Source organism: Dermochelys coriacea, chromosome 9 (genome assembly GCF_009764565.3).
Source record: "Dermochelys coriacea isolate rDerCor1 chromosome 9, rDerCor1.pri.v4, whole genome shotgun sequence".
Classification (NCBI taxonomy): Eukaryota; Metazoa; Chordata; order Testudines; family Dermochelyidae; genus Dermochelys; species Dermochelys coriacea.
Genome location: NC_050076.1, coordinates 6,028,227 through 6,051,928, shown reverse-complemented (window position 1 = coordinate 6,051,928; position 23,702 = coordinate 6,028,227). Strand labels below are relative to the sequence as shown.

At 39.9% G+C, this 23,702-nt stretch overlaps 1 protein-coding gene and 1 long non-coding RNA gene across 3 annotated transcripts in view; both read right to left on the bottom strand.

The window, feature by feature from the left end:
* Positions 1-21,298, bottom strand: part of LRCH3 (leucine rich repeats and calponin homology domain containing 3) — a 113,011-nt gene extending 91,713 nt beyond the window's left edge. Inside the window, exon 1 of one of the 2 annotated variants that reach the window (XM_043492757.1) lies at positions 20,980-21,298. In XM_043492757.1, the coding sequence (XP_043348692.1) occupies positions 20,980-21,217 (238 nt within the window). In that variant the 5' untranslated portion in view covers positions 21,218-21,298. The remainder of the gene's footprint in view (positions 1-20,979) is intronic. The other variant, XM_043492756.1, reaches the window with a different exon arrangement.
* LOC122455901 lies at positions 1,548-20,367 on the bottom strand. The gene is made up of 3 exons (XR_006274411.1): positions 20,024-20,367; positions 4,327-4,336; positions 1,548-1,570 (listed from the first exon to the last, which is right to left on the bottom strand). It is a non-coding gene; the product is annotated as an uncharacterized LOC122455901 (long non-coding RNA).
* Positions 21,299-23,702: the final 2,404 nt, after the last annotated feature.

Sequence of the window (23,702 nt, the reverse complement as noted above, 5' to 3'; positions counted from 1 at the left end):
AAGTCTCCTTTCTATCAGCTAGAGCAGGCCAAGCTTTTAACTTTCAGCCTAAATTGAATCAGACATCCAGAGCTCTAGCGAGAGGATAATATAAAAGATGGAGCACCCAAGCACCCTGGTGAAAATCCCATCACTTTACCCATTCCCAAGAGCTAACAGGGCTGGGAGATTGGTCCTTTACACAGGGCACTGTCCCTGAACCTAATCTGGTGCACTTTCACAAAATTCATAACTATCACTGGAAAATATACACCTCCAGTTACTAAGTGTTCAATATATTCAAGGCTTGAACAAAGTAATTGTATATTGAAGGGACACAGCCAATTCAAATGTTCATTTCATGCATCTGAGGAAGTGGGTTTTTTACCCAATAAAGCTTATGCCCAAATAAATCTGTTAGTCTTTAAGGTGCCACAGGACTCCTCGTTGTTTTAATCAACTCAAAAGTCACACTTCTGTCTGAAAATCTAACTACTGTTAGATGTAACATCTAGCTTACTAAAACTGAAATAAGAATGTTTTCCATTTAACTTTGCACACCTGACAGCATTTTGTGTTTGGTCCATTTCCCTATTTTCCTTGTATAGTTTAAGTTAGTCAGTTTGCAATTTCCATTCTTGTTTTACACATTAACAGAAGAGAAGAAACATGTTTCAAAAATAGGAAAATACAACTGTAAAAACAACAAAATTTGGCATCAAGATTCAAGGCAGTTATAGTACATGAAACTATCTTTTTAAAAGATTTCAGAGTAGCATCCATGTTAGTCCGTATTCGCAAAAAGAAAAGGAGTACTTGTGGCACCTTAGAGACTAACAAATTTATGTGAGCATAAGCTTTCGTGAGCTACAGCTCACTTCATTGGATGCATTCAGTGGAAAATACAGTAGGGAGATTTATATACATAAAGAACATGAAACAATGGGTGTTACCATACACACTGTAACCAGAGTGATCACTTAAGGTGAGCTAATACCAGCAGGAGAGTGCGGGGGGGGGGGGGGAAGAGGAGGACCATTTTGTAGTGATAATCAAGGTGGGCCGTTGACAAGAACGTCTGAGGAACAGTGGGGGATGGGGGGGAACATGGGGAAATAGTTTTACTTTGTGTAATGACCCATCCACTCCCAGTCTCTATTCAAGCCTAAATTAATTGTATCCAGTTTGCAAATTAATTCCAATTCAGCAGTCTCTTGTTGGAGTCTGTTTTTGAAGTTTTTTTGTTGAAGAATTGCCACTTTTAGGTCTGTAATCGAGTGACCAGAGAGATTGAAGTGCTCTCAGACTGGTTTTGAATGTTAGAATTCTTGACGTCTGATTTGTGTCCATTTATTCTTTTACATAGAGACTGTCTAGTTTGACCAATGTACATGGCAGAGGGGCATTGCTGGCACATGAGGGCATATATCACATTGGTAGATGTGCAGGTGAACGAGCCCATTGTTTCATGTTCTCTCTGTATATAAATCTCCCCACTGTATTTTCCACTGAATGCATCCGATGAAGTGAGCTGTAGCTCACAAAAGCTTATGCTCAAATAAATTTGTTAGTCTCTAAGGTGCCACAAGTACTCCTTATCTTTTTAAAGCTAATTGGAAGTTGTGTGTCATATTAGCAGAAATATTCTATTCATTTTTTTTAAATGGTAGCTAATCCACTTTTCTAGAGTAGCACTTCAGAGCAAATACATATAAATTATATTGTATTAGCTAAAATTTAACAGGTAAACCAAGGTGCCCCATTTTAAATTATATTTGTAAAAGAAAAGATAACGTTTTAAAAGTTACTGTCATAACCACAGGGGTAGCCTAAAATTCCTCCTTACCTGTAAGGAAATAAGAAGCTCAAGTAACCTGGTTGGCACCTGATTAAAGGAACCAATAGGGACCAAAGATACTTTCAAATCTGGGGGCAAGGAGAAGAGGCTTTGTGTTGGGGTTTTGTTTTTTTTTCTGTGGGCCGTTCACTCTTGGGACTAAGAGGGACCAGACATCAATCCATGTTCTCCAAATCTTTCTGAACAAGTCTCTCATATTTCAAACTTGCAAGTAAGAGTCAGGCAAGGCATATTAGTTTACCTTTGTTTTCTCAACTTGTGAATTTTCCCTTTGCTAGAGGAAGGTTTATCCCGGTTTTGTTGTAACTTTGAAACTTAGGCTAGAGGGGGTTCCTCTGTGCTCTTTGAACTTTCTGCCAAGCTGTAAGGTTAACTACCAGCCTCAGTTTACAGAGATAATTCTTTTACCTTTTTCTCTTTAAATAAAATCCTTCTTTTTAAGAACCTGACTGATTTTTCCATTGTTCTAAGACCCAGGGGTTTGGGTCTGTAGTCCCTTTGTAACCAATTGGCGAGGATATATGCTCAAGCCTTCCCCAGGAAAGGGAGTGTAGGCCTGGGGGAATAGGACTCCAAGTGGTCCCTTCCCTGATTGTTTGTTAAATCACTTGGCGGTGGCAGCGATCCCAAGGCAAGAAAGGAATCTGTCCTTGGGGAAGTTTTAACCTAAGCTGGTAAGAATAAGCTTAGGGGGTCCTTCATGTGGGTCCCCACATCTGTACCCCAGAGTTCATAGTGGGGAAGGAACACTGATAATTACATACTAGTGCATAACCATAGTATTTTATTCATACTCAAATCCTGCACTAGAAGATATTCAAAACAATTTAGCACTTATACTGCACTTTACAACTTCAAAGTCCTGTACAAATAATAACTAATTAATAGCCCTAAAAACAATTCTTTTCTTTCCTCTGAGCAGTATAAAATAGTACAGAAAAGCAATTTAAACTATAGAAAAGCATACAAAGCATTTTAACTTCAGAGGGAATAAAGCTTTTGGCAAGAACAGCTATTTCTAATTATTTATTTCATTACTGTTATTGCATTTGGGCCTATATGAAATCAATGAACTGACAGATGACCTCACATCAAGTAAAGACAACACTAAATGTGAACAGAGTGAGAAGAGCATTAAAGCAGGATTACCTACAATGTACTACACCCAACACTATTTTAAATTTCTGAAATACTGAGTTTTTAGAACACACATTGTGTGGAGGTGTTTGTAGCCACAAAATTATACCCTTAAACGAACCTACAAGATGCAAACCCAGGATAAAACTAGACTACAGCATTCATAACAGACTTTTCATTATGGTCACCATATACATGCTTCAACTTGCAAGGCATATGAAAATAGAATTATAACAAGATGGAGTAAACCAGATTTTTAAAAATATGAAAAAAGTATAGGGCAAGTAAATTTAAAAAAATATATATTATATTATATCATATCACAATCAGCCACAGAATTCTCAAAACAACTGAAATGCAGATGTGCTTCAACAATCTATTATACTTCGGGCCTCTGGTACTAACCTTTTCCCCAGTGCTATACTTTTAATTCTGTCAAATACAAAAAGCCAAACCCAATATAGATATAAAAATTTTGGTACTACTCTTTGTACATCATGTGACTCTCAAAACCATATCTTTGAGTATTATAAATTAGTTATCAAAGCAATTGTGATATATTATGTAAACAGGAAGCTGTTAAAGGGGGAAAAGCCTTTTGACTTTATAGGAACAGAGCAACTGCCATACTGAATCAAACCAATGGACAATGTAATCCACCTCTAATTCTACAGATTTGAAAATCTGTATGAAAATACAGATTCAAGAATCTGATATTCCAAACCAGAATTGTGTTTCTTAACCCTGATCTAAAGAGAGAATAGAAAGATCCTAACATTTTCAGCCAGAACTCAAACAGAATTATTTAGCATTCAAACACTGACAAACTGTAACCAAAGTTCTCTGCATCTTATTTCAAACCATTTTTGTATAATGTATAGATGTAGTTTGATAATACTGTATGAGTGGGGTTAAAAATAAATTTAGACAGTCTACCTTCAACACAAAAATCTTTGGAAAAATGTTTCACAACAATTGCAAGAACATACCAAAACCAGATGTAAAACAGATGTGGCTTTCATCATTGTATGAAGCTTGTAGTTTAATGCAGTCCTATGATAAATGACATGACGGCACCTTTTACTGAAAATGGAGCTCAGCAAACTCATGTTTAATCAAAAACAGTATCCTCAAGGAGAACAGAAACTTCAGAAGGCAGACCCATATACGCCATTTTGTGTGCGTGGAGGGGTTGGAAGGTATAGATCAGTGGTGGCCAACCTGAGCCTGAGAAGGAGCCAGAATTAACCAATGTACATTGCCAAAGAAGAGCCAGAATAATACATCAACAGCCCTCAATCAGCTCCCGGTCCCAGCGCCTCCCACCCACTGGCAGCCCCACGGATCAGCACCTTCCCTTCCCTCCTCGCACCTCCAGATCAGCTGTTTCGTGGTGTGCAGGAGGCTTGGGGCAGGCTCAGGGGAGGGGATGGGAAGGGGTGAAGTGGGGGCAGGGCCTGTGGCAGAGCCAGGGGTTGAGCAGTGAGCACCCCCTAGCACATTGGAAAGTTGGTGCCTGTAGCTCCAGCCCCAGAGTCGGTGTCTATACAAAGAGCCGCACATTAACTTCTGAAGAGCCGCATGTGGCTCCGGAGCCACAGGTTGGCCACCCCTGGTACAGATGTTTCATACCGTTTACTGACAATAAATATTCTCATTAAAAATGTACTGAAAAAGTATTTCTGCGCTCTCTATTGTTATATCATCATCTTTGTATTTCTCAGCGCTGCTTGCTTTCGCCTCGGTTGTTTAGTGAATAATCCTGTGCTCATAACATCGATTTGCCATTAGAGAAATAACTGATACCAATCTCAGGATTAGGATGTCAGTGAAAAATCCAACAGGAGGCAATAAACTCTAAGGCGGCAAACCCCTGCAGCACAAAATGGTTTTATAATTAGTAGTGATATTAAGGAAAACCAAGATTAACATGGTAAGCATAAGTTGTTCATTCTATATTGAAAGATTTTTCCCACTCTCATTGAAGAACTAGCAAATTTAAGCATCAGTTAAGATAATTAAGGTAGTCTAAACCTTCCTTCTTCCCACACCATTTTTAATCATAACCATGATGATTCTCTCATACACAAGTGTCACTGAAAAATGGAACAGGATTTGTACAGGAGCAGAACAGAGCCCTACAATATATTATGCTTGGATACTGTCCAACATATAAATGTCTCAATCTGCCAGCCCACTTGTTTAGTATAGATGGGGTCCAGAATAAATTTTTCACTATGCTCAGCACAAGTTCACCTGCCCCTGGGACAGCCAGAAGAGTAAAAGAAAGAAGCAGATATTGTGTGGCAGATCAACACATTCAGTTTTGGGCCTTTCATCTGCAGAAATATTTATCCCATAGCTGAGCCTGCAACAATTACAATAGAAAGCAACTAACTGGTACTCAAATTATTGTGCTCAGTTACCCACACATTACATGAATTGGCAGTCTAAATATAAAGACCTAAGACTCGACTAGAAGAAATTCAATAGTCCTGGTAAATAATAATAATGGATTAAGCAGGGTTAAGTTTCCACTTGGCCCATTACCACCCAAAAATTAATTATCTGGCTTAAAAAAAAAAATCTAACAAATTTCTTTATAATCATGCAATTTGTTTCACCTTTTAATATGTTGACCATTGAGAATTTGAAAGAGCAACACACACAGCACTGAGACAACCGTTATCAAAGCTCAGTTTAGACGGACAGGTCGAGAGGCCCTGGAGGTTTTTCGCCTTCCTCTGTAGCATGGGGCATGGTTGACTTGAGGGAGGCTTCTCTGCTCCTTGAAGTCTTTGAACCATGATTTAAGGACTTCAATAGCTCAGACATGGGTGAGGTTTTTCATAGGAGTGGGTGGGTGAGATTCTGTGGCCTGCGCTGTGCAGGTCGGACTAGATGATCAGAATGGTCCCTTCTGACCTTAGTATCTATGAATCTATGTTATCAGAACAGGTGATGACAGGCTCCCGAAATATGTCCTCTATGGTGAAGTGAAACTTGGAAAGTGCACGAAAAGTGGTCAACGTAAATGCTTTAAATACAGCAATAAGCAGACTCACAACTTGTGCAGCACAAATATTGATAACTTTGAAGACACAGCCAAAGATGGATCTGAATGAAGAGCAACTATCAGTAAAGGTTGTAGGCAATTTGAGAAAGACAGATGCAAAAAACTGACTGAAAAAAGGCCAAGCATCATTCAGAGTCTTCAAGGGAAGTCCACGCATTCCTGTGTGACTTCTGTTCATGACCTTGCTCCTGGCAGATCAGACTATACAGCCACAAGAATATACGAGATGCCGTGACATCATGATCAGGTACAACAACCATACTAAATGAAAAGCAAACTATTTACAAAAATAAAAATCTGAATATTTTCTTGCCAATAACATAAGGATCCATTTCTGAGGGATAAACCAGTGTTATTGTGCATAATTTCTGATGGCTTTAACGAGTTCTCACTCCAAAAAATAAAGGCACTCATCAGCTACAGTGGTTTGAGTTTATTACTTTTGCAGATTCCCACTTTAAAGTCAAGTGCACAACTCCCACAAATGAGGATTACTGAGGCAACTCTCAAAGCAACAGTATTACTTTTGAATATAAACAAAAAGATCACCTTTGCCCAGACAATAGGGTTTTACTACATAGGAAAATCATTTACAGATTATAACAGCGTGATAAGATAAAAATATTATATTTACTTAATTTCCCTCCCTCCCTACCATATACTGAAACAGACAAGGCAAAGTCCAGGATTTCTGGAATTGTGTGAGGTGAGAAAAGAACCGCTATAACATGTTCTTTTACAGTATTTTAAAAAAAAAATCAGAAGTGTCAGATGTCATTAGCCTCTAGTTTTCATGAAAAACCAACTTGACTGTAATACAACTCAAATGAACCAGTAATATTTGTCTTTACAGAACTATAGGTAAATTAAATTGTGTTTATCTAGAACATTTTATGTTCAGACACCAAAATCAAAGAGATGATATGAAACATCTGCCAGTAATTCCTATGAATCTAAAACACCACATGCTTTCTTATAGCCCTCTGGAGTACTGATTTGGCAACCCTTGTGCCTCGATTTATTTTATATATGCATAAATATATTTTGCATTTACGGGTTGGGAAGCCATGTGTTTTCCAAAATACTCAGCAGGAAGTAATTTTGGTGAAACCCCCCCGCCACCCCCACACACCTGCATAAGTGCATTCATATGTGGGTTATAGACTTGATAAAATTGGGGGGTGGACAGAAAACTGGAGGCCAGAGGGGCAGAAGCAGACAAATCAGATGAACAGCCAGCAGAGGAGAACTGCTCTGTATGGGAGGAGGGGGAGAGACACAACACTGGGAGGACAGCAGACTGGGACTTTGCAGGGAGACTAAGACTGACTGGGCAAGGAAACTGGGACTGGGATGAGAAGCCTAAGGACTGGGACTGGATAAGCATGGGGAACGGGACGGTGACAAGGAAGCAGGAGTGGGGAAAAGGCAGGACTGGAACAAGGACAGAATGCAGGGGATGGAGCAGAAGACAGGCAGAAAGGTCTGTGCAACCTTAATACAGCCCCCCCTTTGTGCATGGGCATTATGATACAGTCTTAATTACATGGTCACATACAATTTTCCCCCACAGGACCCTTGCCTCATTCTGTGCACAGGATGGATGGTGTTCAATTAATGAGCAGCTATTCAATACCGTATTTTCTCTTCATTGCTCAATATGCAAATCAGCTCTGGGGATGAATCAGGGTTATGTAGTGAAGTAGGCTGCTGTCTGTAACACACCTGGCTCATTTGTTGCAGAAGTTGAAAGGTGTGCAGTGAATACAGTTGGGGATTACAGGTAGAGAAAGAATGGTCTCATGGTCAAAGCAGTTGAATGTTGCCCTGAGAAACTGGATTCTACCTCTGCCTCTACCACAGAATTTCTGTGTGATGCTTGGTAAGTCACTTAAACCAGCCTTTTCACAGGTATTCACCAACTATGTGCTGCCCATTTTCAGGGTGCCTCACTTGATATCCAAGGGTCATATCTGCAGAAGTGCCGAGCACTCAGAGCTGGGCTTTGACATATTAAGTGCTATTTAATTCTACATATTCTGAAAAATCAGGTCCTAGGCATCTCAGATTGGGCACTCAAAATCAGTAAACGCATTTGACTGTATCTTTCTGTAACACATCTTTCTGTATCTCAGCTCTCCAGCTATAAAATGTGAATAATACACTCAGCATCTCACAGCTGTGGAATAAATTAATGCTTGTGAAGCACTCACTATAGTGATAAGTGCCACAGAAAAGCTGACAAGGAAACTAATAATTCTGTTTTCGGTGCAGGGTTTGAATAGCATGCAGTAAATAAAGTCTACAGCCACACATTGAACATGAGGTGAAGACAAAATATTGAATAGCTGCTTGTTAATTAAGGACGGTCTTCCCATACACTGAGTAAGACAGCAATCTTGTGCAAAGAACAGTATGAGATCATGTAATTAAAGACCATATCATAATGCATATGCACAAGGGATATGAATTAAAGGTTGCATAGGCAACCTTAATTCTGGCATTTCCTTAAGTCTGAATGTTTGACTTTATAATCTCAACAACCCAATATCTTTTCTGCAAAAACTAAGAGGAGCTCATTTCCCATTAAACTATTTCTCTTCTGAGCAGGCAAGTTTTGAGAACATTACATGGTCAATGCTTTTATCCTATGTGGGATGAGGAGTAAATGCTTTAAATTACTTAACAGTAACACTGCTGATTGGTGAAGGATCATAATTCTCTCTCCTTAAAGACACCCACAGCCTCTGAAGGTAAAAGGGAAGATGATAGCATGAAGGGAAAAAAAGTTGTTTCAGAATGGAAGCAGGGTGCTCTTTCCCCACTTCCACAAGGATATATTAAAAAAAAACCACTTGACAACACTATGCAAAGCTATTTTATAAAAAAGAACACTATGATATCACTAAATGGCTTTTATAAACACCTATAATTTAGAGAGCTAAAGAAATATTTTAACTCAATTTTTAGCCCACATAACCAAACTGTAAACCCCTAAGACTCATTTATAGCATGAATGTCGATAACGAACACCAATGGATAAAGGAGAAAGTATACTGCACAGCCCATAACCTTCAAGTAAATACACAGCTACAAATTCAGGTGGTTTGGCTGATGATATAAAGCATGGAATTCCAGCATGATTAATTATTAAAGAGAGAAGAACCCCTGAATAGAGTTATAGCCTGTTAACTATCACATCCCCTACTGTTATTTTTAGCACATTCAATATAATTTGTAAAGTTTGCCACACCTCTAATTCTTTACTGCCGTTTTCTTTTATTGAAGAAACCAATTATGTCAGCTTCAGTTGAGAGCTAAACCCATCAGTTTAAAATTACGTGCTTAAAATAATTTATTTTGCTAAATGGGAGCACATGGGAGCCAAGTCGGTCATCAGTAGAATGCCACTGAATTCAACTCAGTTCAAAGAAAAGCTTTTCCATGTAAAGTCTCATTGGCCCAAAACCTAGAGCATACAAACTGTAAAACGATGTGCTGATCAAGAAACTTACAAAAGATCAACTATAAATGGTTACAAAATAATGTAAATATTCAATGCTTAACTAACATAAATTTGCTGCCTTCAAGCATAAGTTCAATCAAAGAGGAAAGGGTGTTGGAAATAGAATGAGGGGAACATCTAGGGTGACCAGATAGCAAGTATGAAAAATCAGGACAGGGTGGGGAGGGGTAATAGGTGCCTATATAAGACAAAGTCCCTAATTTCGAGACAGTCCCAATATTATTGGGATGTCTGATCACCATAAGAACATCCACACAATTTTTTCCTATCCTCTTGATATCCCACTCAACATGGCTGCAGGACTAAAGCATTCTCATACTAGTTTTACTACCCCCAACTTTTTTCCCCCCCCAACATGGTTGTCCCATTACTTCCAGTAATGTATCTATAGCATGCCTGTAGATAGCAAGTACTTGATCATGAAAAACCAGCTCTGATATATAGTGGTACGAAATCTTAAAGGACAGCCTAGAATCAAATATAACTGGGAAATGGAGAAGAGTTTATTAGAAGAGCAGATTTTTTTAAAAGGTCAGTTTAACAATATACAGAAGTGAAACTATTATTATTTATTATTGTATTGCAATAGCGCCTAGGAGGCTCAGGCAGAGACCAGGATCCCATTGTACTAGCTGTGTACTAGTCGCTGTACACAGAAAAGATCGCCTCTGCCTCAAAGAGTTTAGACCAGTAATGCAAAGCTCAACTCTCGAGTAAACAGTAATATGATCAGGGTTCATTAAATAAATGTGCCAGTGTACATTCAAACCTCACATTTCACTTTTCTCTTCACGTACCACTTAGTGTAAAAAAGGAGAAATTAAGAGAACTAAGCCTAAGTTACTGAAACATTATCCTGGGTTATTTCTGTTAGCCAAGACCAAGGATCCAGCCAGCAGTCATGTCTGGAGTTCAGACATTATCCAGGGAACCAGAAATTGGAAGCATCACAGAAAGCAATGACTGGGGAGCAAGCGCTTTGCACAATTAGAGACCCTGTTGATAGCAACTGGAAATCAGATCCCAATGTGACCATATTCAAATAGCTAGATTCTTGTCCAAAGGCTATGCAGCCATTCTTTGCTAAACTACTAGGTTTGGGTGAAGAAGTAGGGTTCTTCCTCATCTCTTCTCTACCACAACCACTCTTAGAACCTCTGAACAAAGTAGTGTTCAGGTTTTGCTGGGGATGGGAGGGTGCGTTTGGTCCCAAGAGTCTGAACTACTTCCATCAAATGGATTGCTAATTAGGGAGCCTATTGAAGACAATTCAAATTGTCAATATTGTAAACGATTTCATTTTAGCAGAAACATCTAGATATTTGGATTTTAAAGAGTCATATGCTGTAAGGCCAGAAGGGACCATCAAATCATCTAGTCTGACCTCCTGCACACCAGAGTTCACTAAAACCCACCCTGTTACCCCTAGGTTGAGCCCAATAACCTGGATTCAGGATAGATAAAAAACAATGCTTGTTACTGGAAAAAAATTTAAAAGAAAACAGAATTTGTTCAGTTTTTTTTATTTTGTTATTGAAATAAGAATTTCTTCTTTTTAAAAATACAACTTATTTAAAATGAAATCTGAATTTAATACAAAATATGTTAAGGCCTAAACCTATATCAGCTTAAAACATATAAATAACAAAATAAATATGCTGAATGCTTGAGCCTCTATCAAAAACTATGAGGTAAAGGCTGCTTTTCTATATAAAGAAAGAATGGGGGGGGGAACTAACATTTAAGTTCAAGATTTATAAATATGACACAATAGCTCAATAAAAATTAATTTTGTGTGATAGTTTAATTAAATTCCAGTTACCATCCTAATGCAATTTAACACAAAGCATTAGCAAAAAGTTAAGTATCTAGTAAATAAGCACTATATCATTCACCATTTTCTAATACACTAAAAACCATACAATTAATAAGTCTGAAAATATGAAGCTATATAATAGCTTAAATAAGTGTATATAGTTATGCGAACTCTCCAAGGTAACAAAAAGATACACCAAATCTAGTGTAAAGGATCTATTTAATACAGTGGTCCCCAAACTTTTTACCTTGCGCCCCCACTTATGGAGCTGGGAGTGGGGCCGTGGCTCCGGGAGGAGGGGACGCGGACCAGGATAAGGGGGCTGAGGCTGGGGCCACAGCTGGGAGTGGACCCTCAGCCACGGGGCTGAGGCCTGCAGCCGGGACCCTAGGTTGACAGGGAGCAGATCCCCCAGCGCAGGGGCTAGAAGCGAATCTGTGCAGTACTCCCTCTTCGCACCCTGTGGGGGCTGGTCCCAGCCCCAGCCACAACCCCTAGAACTTTACTCCACACCCCCCGGGGTGGGGGAGGAGAGGCATCCGACAGATTGAAGACCTTTGATTTAGTAATAAATCAGCATGTTTTAATGGTCACATCAACCAATGAGAATCCACCTTTGTTCAGAAAATAAAAGGAAGTACAAACAGAAACATTGATTTAAATTATTTAAATTGAGGTTTTCCACATTGTGATTTAGAATCACTGATTCAGATTGCTTTGATTTAAGTCAATCCACCCTGCCTGAATTAGACTCAAGTATTACAGCCATCAGGAAACTAAACTATCATTTGCCAAAAGCAGAGAACAGGAGAGACTACGGTGCACCAATGCCCAAGCCTGTGCAATGTCAGGGAACGGATTTGGTGAGCTATACCCTCATAAGCCTAGCATTGTGAACACAGTTTGAGTAGCGATCCAACACTTCCTCCCAATCTGAGCTCATCTGAACTGAATAGTATTACAAAATGAATATTCACGATATAATAACCCAAAGGAGTTTTATTTTAAACAATTATTTAATTTTAGTAGGATTATGATACTGGTTTTGTGGCTTTAAGAATAAATATTTTTGCCAACATGTCTTAACTACATGAGCCATACTGAGTTTCTCAAGACACTTTATATTTCATTAGATAATCTCAACTAAAATGTCAGCAACTGATAAAAATACTGTGAAGACACCCTGTAGAACAGCTGTAGAACGAAGCCAATTACATTAATCCGCCTCAGTGTATGTAACCTTGTAATGTATAGAAGTGTGTTTTGCTAACATTTTAGTCCGGTTTCTTATATTACCAAAATATTTTTCCTGACTTTGTTAATGATATACAGTTTTAAAAGGTGGCCCTGACGATAGACAGATTTTACTGGCTATCTGGTCAACTGTTTGCAAGTAAAATTGCAAAAAACACAATGGGACAGCGATTGCAATCACATGCAATATTTTTGGGGACCATACTGTGGGCCAGGGATTGTATGCAACTCCATGGCGTGTTACCACAGCTCCTCCAGACATGAAAAACAGTGGAGGGAATGGAGGATTACTAAAGTGCCTGAGAAGTGTAAACAGCTCCAGATAACAGTCCCTGGGGTGGTTTGCATATATTGGTTTAGGGTAGTCCCAGAGGATAGGGACAAAGAACAAACTTGGGATATAAAGGCTTGGAGTAATTCCTTTTGATTCAGAAAAGAAATAGGAACTTTGGTCTTTTATCCTAAGAATCAATGTAGCCTGCTGAGAAAAAGCTGCGTGACAACTTGTAGCTGCTACCCTAGCCCATGGAGAGAAAGCAAAGCACAGGTGCTGGCTGCTAGGCAGACAGGCTTTCTGGGGAAATCACAGTAAACATGGACTGCAGCCCAAAACCAGAATGGAGTAGGGGTCAGATCCCTGTCTAGAGATGGAAGTTAGATGCCCCAGACCTAAAAGGCATTCCTGGAATGGACCACGGAGGTGAGTCAAAGGTGCAGTTACCCTGAAACTGTGACACATATATTACAGGCAAAGTTATTGCAAAGATAGAGTCAGAGTGACACTATCAATCTTGTTTCTGGAGTAGTATGGTACTTGGAACATATTGACTGCATTAATTGATTTCCTTATGGCAATGATACTGTTTTTGTTGACTATTTCAAACCCTAGTAGATGTTAGAATCACTTACATATTTCCAGGTTTCAGAGTAGCAGCCGTGTTAGTCTGTATTCGCAAAAAGAAAAGGAGTACTTGTGGCACCTTAGAGACTAACAAATTTATTAGAGCATAAGCTTTTGTGAGCTACAGCTCACTTCATCAGATGCATTCAGTGGAATTTTCCGTTCTTTCCTCTTAAAGTTATTCCAATGAGTGACATGGGTAATTGTGGCTCTTACCAGGTACAGTAGAGTTCTCTTTTCTTTGATGTATTGAGGCTACTGGGAAAGAGACCCATGTTTAGGGCCCTACCAAATTCAGGGTCCATTTTAGTCAATTTCACAGTCACAGCATTTTAAAAATAGTAAATATCATGATTTCAGTTATTTAAATCTGAAATGTCTTAGTGTTGCAATAGTAGGGATCCTGACCCAAAAAGGAGTTGTGGGGGGTTGTGGTACTGCTACCCTTATTTCTGCACTGTTGCTGGTGGTGGCGCTGCCTCAAGAGCTGGGCAGCTGGAAAACAAGGGCTTCTGGCCGAGAGCCCAGCATTGAAGGCAGAGCCGCCGTCAGCAGCAGCGCAGAAGTAAGGATGGCATGGTATGGTATGGTACTGCCACCCTTATTTCTATGCTGCTGCCTGCAAAATAGGGCCCTCAGTCAGCAGCTGCCACTCTCCAGCTGCCCAGCTCTTAAGGCAGCACAGAAGTAAGGGTGGCAATACCATAACCCCCCTCAAATAACCTTGCATCCCCTCTGCAACTCCCTTTTGGGTCAGGACCCCCAATTTGAGAAATTCTGGTCTCCCTGGCGAAATCTGTATAGCAGAGGGTAAAAGCACACAAAAGACCAAATTTCACAGCGGAAGACCAGATTTCATGGTCTGTGATGTGTTTTTCATGGCCATGAATTTGGTAGGGCCCTATCTAGGTACTATGGATTGTGATGCCATCAGTGACAACATGCAAGTCTCCTTTTCATGTGACACAGATGGTTTGTTGTCCTTGCTTCCCTACTGCCAGTCTGAGAACAGGATAGTTGGAAAATACATTATATATATACGTTCATCATATAAAATGGAGATGATGCTGGCTGGTTGGGAGGAAGATCTGGAGAAACAGAGATGGTGCTTGCACCATTAATAAGGTAATAATCTGTCCTTTTCACATCAATAAGGTTTGTAATTTTTGAGGATTTCTGTACTCCTAATTGAATTCCAGAAGGCTTGGATTGGCTGCAGTTCCTTTTTTCATCTGTACTTGGCATGCCAATTGCCATCACATCTTCTTTCATGGATATGAACCTTACCAATACCATCCATGTCTGTGAACACCAGATTGGTTTATTGCAATATGTTCTATCCCAGTGGTTCTCAAATTTTATATTGGTGACCCCTTTTACACAGCAAGCCTCGGAGTGCAACCCCCTTTATAAATTAAAGCATTTCTTTTTATATATAATACTATTATAAATGCTGGAGGTAAAAGAGTTTGTGGAGGGAGGCTGACAGTTCATGACACCAACCCCCATGTAATGACCTTGTGACCCTCTGAGGGGTCACAATCCCAAGTTTCAGAGTAGCAGCTGTGTTAGTCTGTAGTCGCAAAAAAGAAAAGGAATACTTGTGGCACCTTAGAGATTAACAAATTTACTTGAGCATACTTCATCAATGAAGTGAGCTGTAGCTCACAAAAGCTTATGCTCAAATAAATTTGTTAGTCTCTAAGGTGCCACAAGTACTCCTTTTCTTTTTTGATCACAAGTTTGAGAACGCATTCTATCCCCTCTTGAAAATCTAGGCAAACTGTGACAACCAGGGTGATGAATTTCATCTTTAATTAGATTTTAAGCTTTTTGGTGCGGACTTTTTCTTTTACTATGTGATCGTCAGTTGTACATTGCCCAACATAAAATAACTCTCATCCTGATTAAAATAAAAGAACAAACAAGAGCAACACACTTTTGCTTCAAACACTTCAATAGTTTGCTCCTCCGTTCTGGGTACAAATCAAAGTGTTGATTTTGATCTTTAAAGACTTATGTAGGTCATAGATACCTGAAAGACCACCATCCCCTACTGCCACACCAGCTGGGACTGGCTAACAGGCTCTCAGTAACAGTACTAGATTTCAGAATAGCAGCCATGTTAGTCTGTATTCGCAAAAAGAAAAGGAGTACTTGTGGCACCTTAGAGACTAAAATTTATTCACGAAAGCTTATGCTCAAATAAATTTGTTAGTCTCCAAGGTGCCACAAATACTCCTTTTCTTTTTGCGAGTACTAGATTTGAATCTCTGGTGCAAATGACCTTTAGACTCAGAATGTGGTTCTCTCACTGGTCCAAAACAGAAATATTTTAGCTTTCAGAACATGATGAAATTTCTACCCGTTTATTTAGTGTTTCTCCAGAGGTAAGTTAGATCTGACAGGTGTTTTGTTCTTCTGTTTGTTCAGGGAGTGGGCTGGGAATGTTACCTGCACATTTGTTTTTAAGTGTGACTGTGGCAATTTGTTGTTTTAAGGAATAAAGTTGCTCCAGCCAGTTGTTCACAGCACAATGATAGATTAATTTGTGTTTGATTAAAGGTGCACTGTCAACTTGAAAATTTTGTACCTACTAGTTACAAGTAATATTCAAGACTGCTGTATCTGAAAGAAGTTAGAAAAAAGGATTATTTTTCAATTTGTTTACACTGTGTGTTGTCAGCTATATGGTTTTATTGATGACCAGTTTCACTTCCTGCCTCATACACTAGTATGACAACTACCACACTGTTCTCAAGGGGAGCTTGTGTACCTGCAGGAGATACTAGTAGCAACAGCAGCAGCATCAGGGTTGCGTTGTGCACGGAGAAGAATGGTAGAGTATAAGGATGCGTCTGTGCATGATTGGTTTTGCTGCTCTTCTCAACATCAGAAGAAAACAGCAAACCTCTAGTTATTTTTCAAGTAAAATATAATCTGCAAATGCTGTTTACACTGTGCTATCAGAAGCTTGATTTTTTTTAAATTAGTTTCAGGAATTCAATTCATGGTTTCCAGTTAATAAAAAAATTTAGAGTCTTAAGGTAACAGATACATTTTATAAATTAAATTAAAAAAAGTAAATAATGGAAGCATTAACTTTGCTTAAAACCATATCAATCTACATAGACAGTTTTCATTGTTATTGTTTTGAGTCTCACCAAAATTTTGTCCTATGTGATTTAGATACTGAAGTCCCTCATGCAATTAAGGACCCGGTATGGTACTGTTTCACGTTCACTTTGAAACCATACAAAATGCTTGGCTTAGAAGAATCAGATACCTTCTTTCTCCAAATCTTTTCTTAAAATCCACTTTTCTCAACTTTCCACCACTAAACTGACTGCAACCTTACCTGCTACCATTTTTGCACTTCACCCTTTAATCATCTGTACTGAATCTATCTAATTTAGGTTTCAGTTCGGCTGAGATTTAGGCACATGCTCAGGGCTTTACATTTTCAGCCCCTTGAGGCAGGGACCTTGCTAAATTATGTTGTGAAAACGGCATGCAAAATTATGGTGCTTTACAAATTAGTAACATAATACACTCAATGATATTTCTTATTACTTGTGTCATTACACAGGTAGTTTGGACATGACCTGCAATTACTTCTAAGGTAAGACAAAACTTCTTGAACAATCTCTGAAAGACAATATGTTATTGTGTTTACACAGTATATTAAGAGGTTTCAGAGTAGCAGCCGTGTTAGTCTGTATTCGCAAAAAGAAAAGGAGTACTTGTGGCACCTTAGAGACTAACAAATTTATTTGAGCATAAGCTTTCATGAGCTACAGCTCACTTCATCCGATGAAATGAGCTGTAGCTCAGAAAAGCTTATGCTCAAATAAATTTGTTAGTCTCTAAGGTGAAACAAGTACTCCTTTTCTTTTTACAGTATATTAAGAATCTCAGAATGTAAAAATTTTCAATCTTTATTCTTTATAAGTAAATCGGAACATCTGCTTTTAATTTACTCCCCAAAAACCTATCAAACTTCCGGTAAGGGACCCATATTTATTCTGTGGTAGCACAACATCTCTTTTGGAAAAGTTATTAAATGTTACAAAAACAAACAAACAAACAATATGGTAGGGTAGCAGTCTCAAAATATCTTTACCTTAAGTATTGGTTTAATACATAAAACAGTGAGAGAAAAAATTAACCATAGTAGTATTGTGCCATCACACCCATTATTTATTTGTGGTTTACTATTGGATGTTAGGAAATAAAATGTTAACTGCCTGAGTATAGCTGATCTTGGAACTGCTTGAAAGCAGGTACAGTAATGAAATTTATTAACTTCTGTTTCCAAGGTGTTTTTTAGCTCAAGACTTAGTGTAGTAAATGCAGTCATGATTCACACCAACATAAAACCACTATGATATTCACCCAACCCATGTACAGAACTGGGAAATATAATAAATTCATAGTTTTATATGAATTGCATCTACTGTTCTGATTAACATTGCTTGAGAAACAACAGGGTTTTAAAAAGTGAATTAGGGAGTCAAGGTTTCATAGAGCTTTGCTTTTCGCAAAGTATAGCAGTAGTAAAATACATTGTTTTAGGACTTCTTCCCATTTACAGTATAAAAATACCAATTTCAAGATTTACAGCTGTAATCTCTATATCCTAAGACTCCCCCTATTGACCCGACTTCTTTTTTAGATTCACTTGTCATATCAGATCTCGCAATCAAGGCCACTGAACCCATGAAGATTTAGGTCTGGTCTATACACAGTTTTTGTATGGTATAACTATGTCAGTTAGAGGTCCGTTTTTTTTAAACCAATATAGTTATACTAATACGACCCCCTAGCGTGGATGCAGTCATATTGATACAAGTACTTTATACTGGTATAGATTATTCCTCTTCATATATGGTAATACCAGTATAATTGCATCCACACTAGGCAGGTTTACTGCTTTTATCTCTTTCAGTACAGTGAAACTCAAACTTTCGTGTAGACAAGCCCATACACATGTACTTATCTTTATACAACGCGAGTAGTCTAGTCTTATTGATTTTGATGGAACTACTAACAGCACTTAAAGTTAAGTACGTGTGTAAGTTTTTTCAGGATTGGGGGCCTTAGCTGTACATCTTTAAGTTACAAGACTGTCTTTTTTAGGTGCGTGGCGCTCCCAGCAAACCATGAGTACTATATATAAGTAGACTCCATATGACTATAAATAGAATTAAGTACGATTTTCCACCCAAAAAAAATTGATGTGAGACAGAAAAGAGAGAAATTGAAATAAATTTATACTGCATGCACAATTGATATTCAGATGTTAGGAACAGGTGTATGATATTTTTCTCCCATATTCAAGCCTCATCCAAAACAAAGAATCATATAATATGTTCTACCAAAAATGGAAGAAGATACCTGTAGTGGCCTTCCCAAAATAGATTTAAGCACAGTTTTTCACTCAGGAAAAAGGAAAATACACAGCTTTCCATTCACTATTTAGAAAGTTTCATTGCTCACTGTTATGACGATGCATAAAGTGTATGGTGTGCATTGCTATTTATTAGCATTTACGGTTCTTGAACAATTACAATGCAAATATCAATCACAATAGATGGGAACACCTGTGGAAACAAGAATTCCCATAATTGTTTTTAAAAGTACAATAAATGAACAGCATTTTAAACAATAAAAAGGACAACCCCTTCACAGATTTTTCAACCTTATTCATTAGTCTCATTTATACATACATACTAGACAACTGAGCATTCATTCTCTGATTATATTTACATATTCTTCTGTACAAGCTTGTTTTATTCATACCATAATAAGGAACATTTTATCTGTTCATTGAGGTATATTAATTAAACAAAAGCCAGATTTTTCCTGAACAGTACGGCTTTTTTATTACTATCTATAATTATCCTTAATTATTTTTTCCCAAATACGATATGGTATACAGAGTTATGGTATATAAAGTTAAACCATGTAAAGAACCACTTGGAAAGATTTAAATAAACTAACACCCTGTCAACACAGCCAATACACTTGTGAATGTACTTGACAGATTTGGAAGTTATTTAAAATAAAACACAGTACAGTTTATTTTTAGCTAATGTCCTTGGAACCAAGGCACCACAAACTAATTTTACAGAGAAATGAGGACGAGATTAGCTCAAATATCAACAACGAACACAAACGAATACATAAAAGAAACTGAAGTTGAAGGCTAATAGCATGGCTGAAGCCTTCCAAGATTAGCCGAGACATTGTTTATACAACCAGACAGTAAAATAAATGTAGGAAAAATTCCCTCTGTACAATGCTTTAATAAAACACAAGTTCTACATTCCAGGCAATAACTTAATAAGCATTCCTTGCATAATATTGCTTGATATCCCTTTCCCATCCAATATTTTCATTATTTTATCCAAAAAAAGACATGTAAAAGGCAAACATTTCTCTCTGAAAAGGTTTTGCCTCTGGCTACACGTAACATCTAAGATTATTGTAACTGAAAGAGAACAGAGCAAAAAGTATTTTTACAGGTGCTTCACTTAACACATTTGACAGTGTTGTCAGTTTCAGTTGTCAGTGTGAATCTTTCCCACAGCCAGAGAAGAAAGTTTGTTTTTTTGGTTTTTTTTTGTTAAAGCAACGTGAGATTATAAAACCACAATACTCAGCAGTGGGATTCGGAGGACCTGTTGCTACTTTAGTTCAGGTTTCAGAGTAGCAGCCGTGTTAGTCTGTATTCGCAAAAAGAAAAGGAGGACTTGTGGCACCTTAGAGACTAACAAATTTATTAGAGCATAAGCTTTCGTGAGCTACAGCTCACTTCATCGGATGCATTTGCCCTCTGTTTTTTCCACCAAATGCATCCGATGAAGTGAGCTGTAGCTCACGAAAGCTTATGCTCTAATAAATGTGTTAGTCTCTAAGGTGCCACAAGTCCTCCTTTTCTTTTTACTTTAGTTCAGACACTATTTCCTTAATCGGTATGTTACATAATTTTAACATTAGCTTTAATAAAAAAAAAAAAAAAAAATTAAGCGTAGCCAATTAAAAAGGACATCAACGCTTTGACAAATAAAAGCAAGCCAAACACCCCTGGTGAGCCTGACAACTCCTCGGGCTGGCAAGATACGCGTGGCTCCTCCAAGCCAATTCGCCCCCATCCTGCCTCTCGAGAGCGTAGAGTCAGACGGGGGGGAGCGGCTCTAGGGCTGGAGTAAGCAAGGCAGCTCATCTACTCCGAAGTGACTTCGGAGCGGAGCGGAGCGGGCCGGGCCGCGCCCCGGGCTCCCCGCACTGACCCGGCGGCGCTGGGGGCAGGGCAGGGCAGGGCGGGGCGGGGCGGGGCGGGGCGGGGGGTGTGGCGCGGCGCGCGGAAGATGGCAGTTAGGGTCCCTCACCCAGCGGCGCCCCCCTCCCGCCCCGGCCCCGCGCTCACCGGCCTGGGTGGTGTCGCTCAGGTCGTGGTTGGCGGCGCTGCCCCGCGGATAGTCCCGCAGCTTCCTGCCGCTCAGGCTCAGCGACCCGCTCACCGCCGCCTCCTCCAGGGCCCGGTCCAGGGCCCGGCTCCACGAACCCGGCGCAGAGGGACCCGCGGGAGCCCCACACGCAGCCGGGCTCCCGCCCGGCATCACCCCCAAGCCGCTCTCCACCGACACCAGCACCACGGCCGCCATTTCCCCCCCTGCCGCCGCCGCCGCTACAGCCACAGAGCTCCGGCTCCTCTGGCCAGTGCGCCGGCGCGGGGCCCGGGAAGTGGAAAGGAGAGCGCATGCTCGGAGGGCGAGGGCGGAGTCCGCAGCACGAAGCGGGCATGCGCGGCTGCATCAAGCCTCTGCTCTGGCGGGCAGGGCGCTCCCACGCTCGCCAGGCCCAGCGCGGCTCCTAGGGCTCTGCTCCCCCACCCCAGCGAGCGGCCGAGACACCCCACGGAACCTCTGTCTGCCCCCCTCGGCCATGGAAGCTGGGGGGCCGAGCAGCCTTGGGCCCCTGCCCTCTTCTGTCTCCTCCCGGTGGACCAAAATTTTGTCCGATGTGATTTAGATACTGAAGTCCCTCCTGCACTTAAGGAGCTGGTATGGTACTCTCACAGCTATGAGGCCTCAGTGGCTGCATAGAGCACAGTAATCAAAAGCAAAAGTAACCAAAGCAGAGAGGTTTCAAGCTTTTCTTTCAAACAGAAAATGAGGCGCCAACAGGCACTCCTGACCCCCAGGGTTGGGGGTCTAGACATAAAACCCGTAGTGCTTATGCCTTAAGCCAGGAGCGGTGCTGTCTGGGCAGTTCTAAAACTGCATAGTCATAAAAACACTCAGACGTACTCACTCACCCATTTTGATTAAGGGCTGGTCCACGCTTCACATTAAGATTAACCTAGCTCCATTGCTGAGATGTGAAAAGAATTACTCCAGCAACCTAGCTGCTGCCCTTTGCAGAAGGGGTTACCTACAGCACTGGAAAGAGTTGTTCCATCAATCTAGAAAGCCTTTTCGCTAGGGTGCAATAGTAGCATAGGTGCAGCTGTAACGTCCATAGTGTAGACATGTCCTGAGCGTACAGTAGTTTGATTTAACAATGAGGTTTTGTATAGATTTAGGCCCCAGAAAGTATTTCTGAGTTGTGGGCCAGATTCTCAAGTATAAATAGGTACAGCTCCCCTGAAACAAGCAGAGCTCTGCTGGTTTACAATAACTGAGATTGTGTCCTAGTGTTTTTATTTCAATATGTACCTGCAGGGCTTCTACACTTCATAGATATGAACATGCAACCTCTGAGACCCTAGGTTTTGCACTAGGAGGCTCTCTCAGGCCCTGGAACAGGAGTAGGGATTTTGCTGCAAGATTCTTTGCCTCTGGCACGTTAACTCCCAAACACTACAAAACCCACGGTCCTTATATGGCTGCAGTTATTTTTGGAATTACAAATTTAATGCAACTCTGTCCTGGAGAAGTGATTACATAACCCTTTATTCACAGGCAAAGATTTTTGCCCAGGTTTTAACACAGAAAAGCAACAGGCATTAGGTTAGGTTGATGCAAATCTTAAACCTTTGCTTTATCCATGTTTAAATCCAATGTTCACAGTCATTCTAGTCTTTCAAAAAAACACCGGAGGGTAAGTTTCAACCCATACTTGTTTAGCACCCATAGGTATCTGCAAGTAACTTCTTCCACTGATCTAATGATATTTGGTCTCCAAGCTTTAAAAAAAAAATATGGGGGAAGGCAGTTTAGGTGAGGCAAAGGCATTGGATTAGGTTACTCAACTAGTGTCATCACATCCTCCCAGACTGCTTCTATTGGTGGGAATTCTGAATGTAAATAAGGTGTGTTTCTTTGTGAACTAGGGATAAGTGGCAACCCTTTAAAACATTTTTTTCCTTTAAGGTCTATCCCAGTCACAAGTCAAAAATAAATGACTCATTTCATCACTATAAATTTGAGACGTCTGCCCAAGAGCTCACCTTGATCTTTCAGGAAGGACAGATACGCTACTTTGCAATAAAAGCCAATGCATGCGTCTCCTCAGATAATATCTGAGCAAGCTCATCATTCAGGCCATAGCTGGTAATGGAAAAGCAGGGAATTTAAATAATCCAGGGGCCTGGTCAAGTACTCACTACAGTTGAAATTTTATCAATCCTATCTAAAGGCTATGTTTCGTCTACAGCAGGAATTAGAAATGGCAGTTTTACTGCCAGTCTAAGCTCCTGCTGGCATCTCACTGAAAGTGACCTCATTTGAGACTGAATGGGAATCTGTCAGGGACAAACATGCTAATCCTGTAATACTGGTTTAGATTAAAGTTTATCTTCTGACTAGTGAACGATACTAAAGCAACATGAAAAGTGATTTATGTGCAGACGGATTTTCAACTGGCAGTGTGTCACAGCCTACATCACTTTTCAGGCAGACAGTACTTACTAATAGAAGGCTCAGAAATGTCAGTTAATTAACGTATTCATCAAATGAAATTCATAGTTCATACCATACAGCAGCAGGAAGTGCTTGTCACATCTCTGGACGTAGGCTGACTCACGAGTGCAGATTTCTTTACGTTAACCTTCTGTATATTCCTTGAAACATTTAAGAGCTACAGGTAACAGTACTGAATTCTCCTTTGTGTGATATTCAAAATTTGCATAATTTATCAATGTACTGG